This window comes from Littorina saxatilis, linkage group LG14 (genome assembly GCF_037325665.1).
Source record: "Littorina saxatilis isolate snail1 linkage group LG14, US_GU_Lsax_2.0, whole genome shotgun sequence".
In the NCBI taxonomy this organism is placed as follows: Eukaryota; Metazoa; Mollusca; class Gastropoda; order Littorinimorpha; family Littorinidae; genus Littorina; species Littorina saxatilis.
This window is the reverse complement of record NC_090258.1, coordinates 17,983,618-17,988,617: the sequence shown is the minus strand read 5'-3', so window position 1 is coordinate 17,988,617 and position 5,000 is coordinate 17,983,618. Positions and strand designations below refer to the sequence as shown.

Genomic DNA, 5,000 nt, shown 5'->3' with positions numbered 1-5,000 from the left:
CATCGTTTTTGGATACTGTGAGCTTTCAAATTCACGAAGTAACGTTAAACGGCAACACATTTTGCACAATTTCGACATACATAAGAAATTAAAAAAACATGTCCAGTTCTCAAAGAAGCCCTTCGGACAAAACATAAAAATAAATCAAGAATAAAAAATATATTTGGAGATTAAAAGAGCTTATCAACGAACAAAGAATTCTGAAAATTATTAATCTTAACAGAATCTCTCAGACAAAAAGCAATAATATTGATAATAACAATAATGATACTACTCAAAACCGCGGGATATGAAGGTCTGCTCCGCTGTAAATGAGTGTTGTATAACATTGGCAGTGTCTCGTATGATGTCACCAGTAGGAACTGATCGACAGAGGATTGTAACTAATGAAAGTTAATACAGGTGTGCATGTGAACGCCAACAAAATGAAACAAAACAGTCGTACATCTATCTATCTCCTTGCACAAGCATCAACGCCGTCATGAAATACACTCGTATTTTGACATGAATAAAAACTATATATATAATATATCGACATATTTGTGTTTTTCCATTTTCTCACACAAACGACGGTTTCATATATTCTGCTGACACAAACTTTAAAAAAAATAACCGGTCACGCTTTAATAGCAATTTCCATTTTCTCACACAAACGACGGTTTTTAATATTCTGCTGACACAAACTTTACACGCAAAAACGCTCATGCAGGAAAAATGATAAGAGATACGAGGCAAGCATTGATATTGTCATACATGTGTAACACATTTTAAATGTTGTGTTCAAGAGTGATTCATGAAATGTGACATTCGAGGTTTATCACTTGGAGAGTTGGTCGGTCGGTTGGCTATTTCAAAATGCACTTATCCTTTCAGCAATATAATATTCAAACAGTTTATTTGTTAGATTTCTACACATGAAAGAAAACATGCCAGGAGCTAAACATTATTTCTTTTTCGTGAGTTAATAATTGTGTTTGTGCCTCAAATGAAAATGTAGAGGTTGCAAACTCCATTAATCGGTCGCCAAATTAAATGATACGCTTTTTCATGCATAATTATGAGCTTTTGTGTATAATGCGTTAAAATCAAAATCTTTCAAACAGTCTGCTAAACTGTATCAATTGTTGTGTCTCTGTGTACATAATTATATTTTTCAGAGGTTTTTAATATGTCGCTGAAATGTGTTTCACGACCAAAATGAATCAAACAAATATTTCAAAGAAAAATCATTCTTCATGCATGCACTATGCATACACTTGCAAAAAACTTCGAGACTTGAATACGTTGCAAACTCAAGGGAACAGATGTCTAAAAAGGCCATAAAAACCGAATTTGTCGACTAAAATGTTAAATCTGAAAAAAACACAGAGCTAAGACAACAAAGGTGAAAACACATTAATTTTGAAAACAACGAAGGAACTGTTAACAGTTGCACGAAAAGCAAAATATTGTAATACAACACGCACATTTCGCATTCTCACACACACACACATCACATCAGCTGGTAAACACTGACGTATCATGCAAGCACAACACAATCAGACTTTTTATTTTTTATTTTTTTAAGAGGGGTTTTTTTTTAATTGTCCACGTTTTCAGACCGAGAAAAGTCCACGCGGTATGGCCGTTGTATTACTTTGCATACGGAGTGAAAAACGCACAGTTTACAGATTGAACGAATGTCTGAGAGTCTTTTTAAAGATGGTTTGCTAACGCTTTAAGAGGTGAGAGAGGGGCTATTTGTCTCTTCGTCATACACACCATTTTTTTTTTAAATATAAAGACAAGTTTACAAATATACATTGGCACGTATATACAATAAACATACAATCAGACATTTAAATAAAAGATTCCCCCACCTCCTCCAATAAAACGTTTTCATAACCTTCCTTTCATTCTTATATCCAACACCAAAGATTTCAACTAAATCAGCTACGCTAGCAGTTTTCATCGTCCGCGTGGTTGACAATACTCAAACGGTTCGAGCCGTTGAGAAGATTGTTTGTGCCGTTTCGGGATATGGACACCTCCTCGTCATCCTGAGACTTGAAGTACAGGGCGTTGTCGAAACCCGGAGCGTGTTCAACAACTCCCGGGGGACGGGACGAGCGACGACGATGAAAGACGAAGACGACAGCAGCGACAATAAGGATGAGACCGATGAGACCGATAACAATGCCGGCGATTTCCCCTCCTGAGAGCGTATTGCCTGGTGATGAAAACCGTAAAGAATTTAAGGAAAAACAGGTCTTTTACGGAAAAGTCACAATTTTTATTATATATACAATATTTTTGTTTAATCAAAAACCTTACAGAAGGAAAAACAGGTCTTTTTCTGAAAGTCACCATTTTCATTATATACAATATTTGTGTTTGATCAAACACCGTGCAGAATTTACAGACAGTAGTTTTTCTAATATAAAATATGTTGTCTATTTAAAGGTACGCGCAGAGGAGACTCCGAGTATCACGAGCCTATCCTATAATGAATACTTTTGGCCTGGTGGGGTCGTTACGGACAGGTTCCATCGTACTCTTCTTCCTGACTATTGATGACCATGCACACACACAATCTAATAGAAATGATTCAAATGAAATGAAAATTAACCAGCAACTACAACAACAACAAGGATAAGGATGAGACCGATGAGACCGATAACAATGCCGGCGATTTCGCATGCACCCACACAATCAAATAGAAATAATTAAAATGAAATGAAAATTAACCACCACCAACAACAACAACAACAACAACAACAACAACAACAACAACAACAACAACAACAACAACAACAACAAGGATAAGGATGAGACCGATGAGACCGATAACAATGCCGGCGATTTCGCATGCACCCACACAATCAAATAGAAATAATTAAAATGAAATGAAAATTAACCACCACCACCACCAACAACAACAACAACAACAACAACAACAACAACAACAACAACAACAACAACAACAACAACAACAACAAGGATAAGGATGAGACCGATGAGACCAATAACAATGCCGGCGATTTCCCATGCACACACACAATCAAATAGAAATGATTCAAATGAAATAAAAAGAAACCAGCAACAACAACAACAACAACAACAACAACAAAACCGATTTCAAAAATAACAACTAATCGCACAAGATGTAAATTGAGGACATACCGTTGCTGTCCTTCTGGCCAGTGATCCTGGCAATAGTTCCAGGGTTTCGAGGATTCTTAGTGAACATTGTAGGGTTGAGAGGCGCGGTTGTTCCCACTGGTTTTGCAGTGATTCTTGATGGTACTGTAAACAAACGTACATTATTGACGATAATTGAAATAACTCTGTTGTGCTTAAAGAAAAGAAAAAGACCAAAAAAAAACAAAAATAAATCGGGCAAAAAGTAAGGGTTGAAGCAACGTGCATGCAACTAAGGTCCAAGAAAAACACAGACCCCCCCCCCCCCCCCCCACCCTCCCAACCCTGTTGGGTTTAAATTTGCTGTGGGAGAGTTGCGCCTCTTCGGAAGAGTGAGGCAAACAATCGTCTTTCTTTCTTTCTTTATTTGGTGTTAACGTCGTTTTCAACCACGAAGGTTATATCGCGACGGGGAAAGGAGGGAAATGGGATAGAGCCACTTGTCAATTGTTTCTTGTTCACAAAAGCACTAATCAAACATTTGCTCCAGGGGCTTGCAACGTAGTACAATATATTACCTTACTGGGAGAATGCAAGTTTCCAGTACAAAGGACTTAACATTTCTTACATACTGCTTGACTAAAATCTTTACAAAAATGGACTATATTCTATACAAGTAACACTTAACAAGGGTCAGGGCCGGACCAAATGAGTTGTAAGAGGGGGGTTCCTCCTTTTTTTGGGGGGAAAATCAGCGAAGTGGCGAAGCCACAAGCGCGCGCCTGCAAAGCAGGCGCGCGAACTAGGGGGGTCCGGGGGCATGCTCCCCCGGAAAATGTTTGAAAAACGGTTAAAATCTGTGCAATCTGGTGCATTCTGGGCCTTGTTTTGAGGGTTAAGGCCTGTCAGTGTGAGTTGGTGGGGGGGGGGGGGGGGGGGGAGGGGGGTACCTTTTTCTCATCGGATTTCACATTGAATAAAATTTGTTAGAGACACACACAAAATTTATTTAAAAAAAAAAAAAAAGTAAAAAACACTCAAAGCAAGGTACATGCTTTTTCAAGGGGTGGGGTTCCGGAACCCCTGGAACCCCCCCCCCCCCCCCCCTGGGTCCGGCCCTGAGGGTAAAAGGAGAAACAGAATCCGTTAGTCGCCTCTTACGACATGCTGGGGAGCATCGGGTAAATTCTTCCCCTAACCCGCGGGGGGTGGATGACATGTGGACTTACAGGTGCCGTCAATCCCGTGAAACCAGCTCCGCTCCCTTTCTCAGATCTGCCCAGGCTTGGACATAGGATAAAGTCAGCCCCCTCCACTTGGACACACGCTAAATATCAACATCCTCACTGCTTCCTGTGTAGAGTTTGGACTTTTCTGATGAAGTCATTTATAAAAAATATTTTAAAAAATAAAAAATCCCACTCTGCACAAAAAGCAACAAGGCTGTTTGTTTGTTTGTTTGTTTGTTTGTTTGTTTGTTTGTTTGTTTGTTTGTTTGTTTGTTCGTTCACGGGCTGAAACTCCCACGGCTTTTACGTGTATGACTGTTTTTACCCCGCCATTTAGGCAGCCATACGCCGCTTTCGGAGGAAGCATGCTGGGTATTTTCGTGTTTCTATAACCCACCCAACTCTGACATGAATTACAGGATCTTTTTCGTGCGCACTTGGTCTTGTGCTTGCGTGTACACACGGGGGGTGTTCGGACACCGAGGAGAGTCTGCACACAAAGTTGACTCCGAGAAATAAATCTCTCGCCGAACGTGGGGACGAACTCACGCTGACAGCGGCCAACTGGATACAAATCCAGCGCGCTACCGACTGAGCTACATCCCCGCCCTGACTGAGCTACATCCCCGCCCTGACTGAGCTACATCCCCG

The 5,000-nt window shown here is 40.1% G+C and overlaps 1 protein-coding gene across 1 annotated transcript in view; it reads right to left on the bottom strand.

The window, feature by feature from the left end:
• The window catches only part of LOC138946533 (macrophage mannose receptor 1-like), an 86,806-nt gene that overhangs the window by 638 nt on the left and 81,168 nt on the right, over positions 1–5,000 (bottom strand). The window contains exons 45-46 of the mRNA XM_070317975.1: positions 3,163–3,285; positions 1–2,209 (exon numbers count right to left, since the gene is read on the bottom strand). The exon at positions 1–2,209 is cut by the window's left edge and continues 638 nt beyond it. Of these exons, the coding sequence (XP_070174076.1) occupies positions 1,938–2,209; positions 3,163–3,285 (395 nt within the window). The 3' untranslated portion in view covers positions 1–1,937. The remainder of the gene's footprint in view (positions 2,210–3,162; positions 3,286–5,000) is intronic.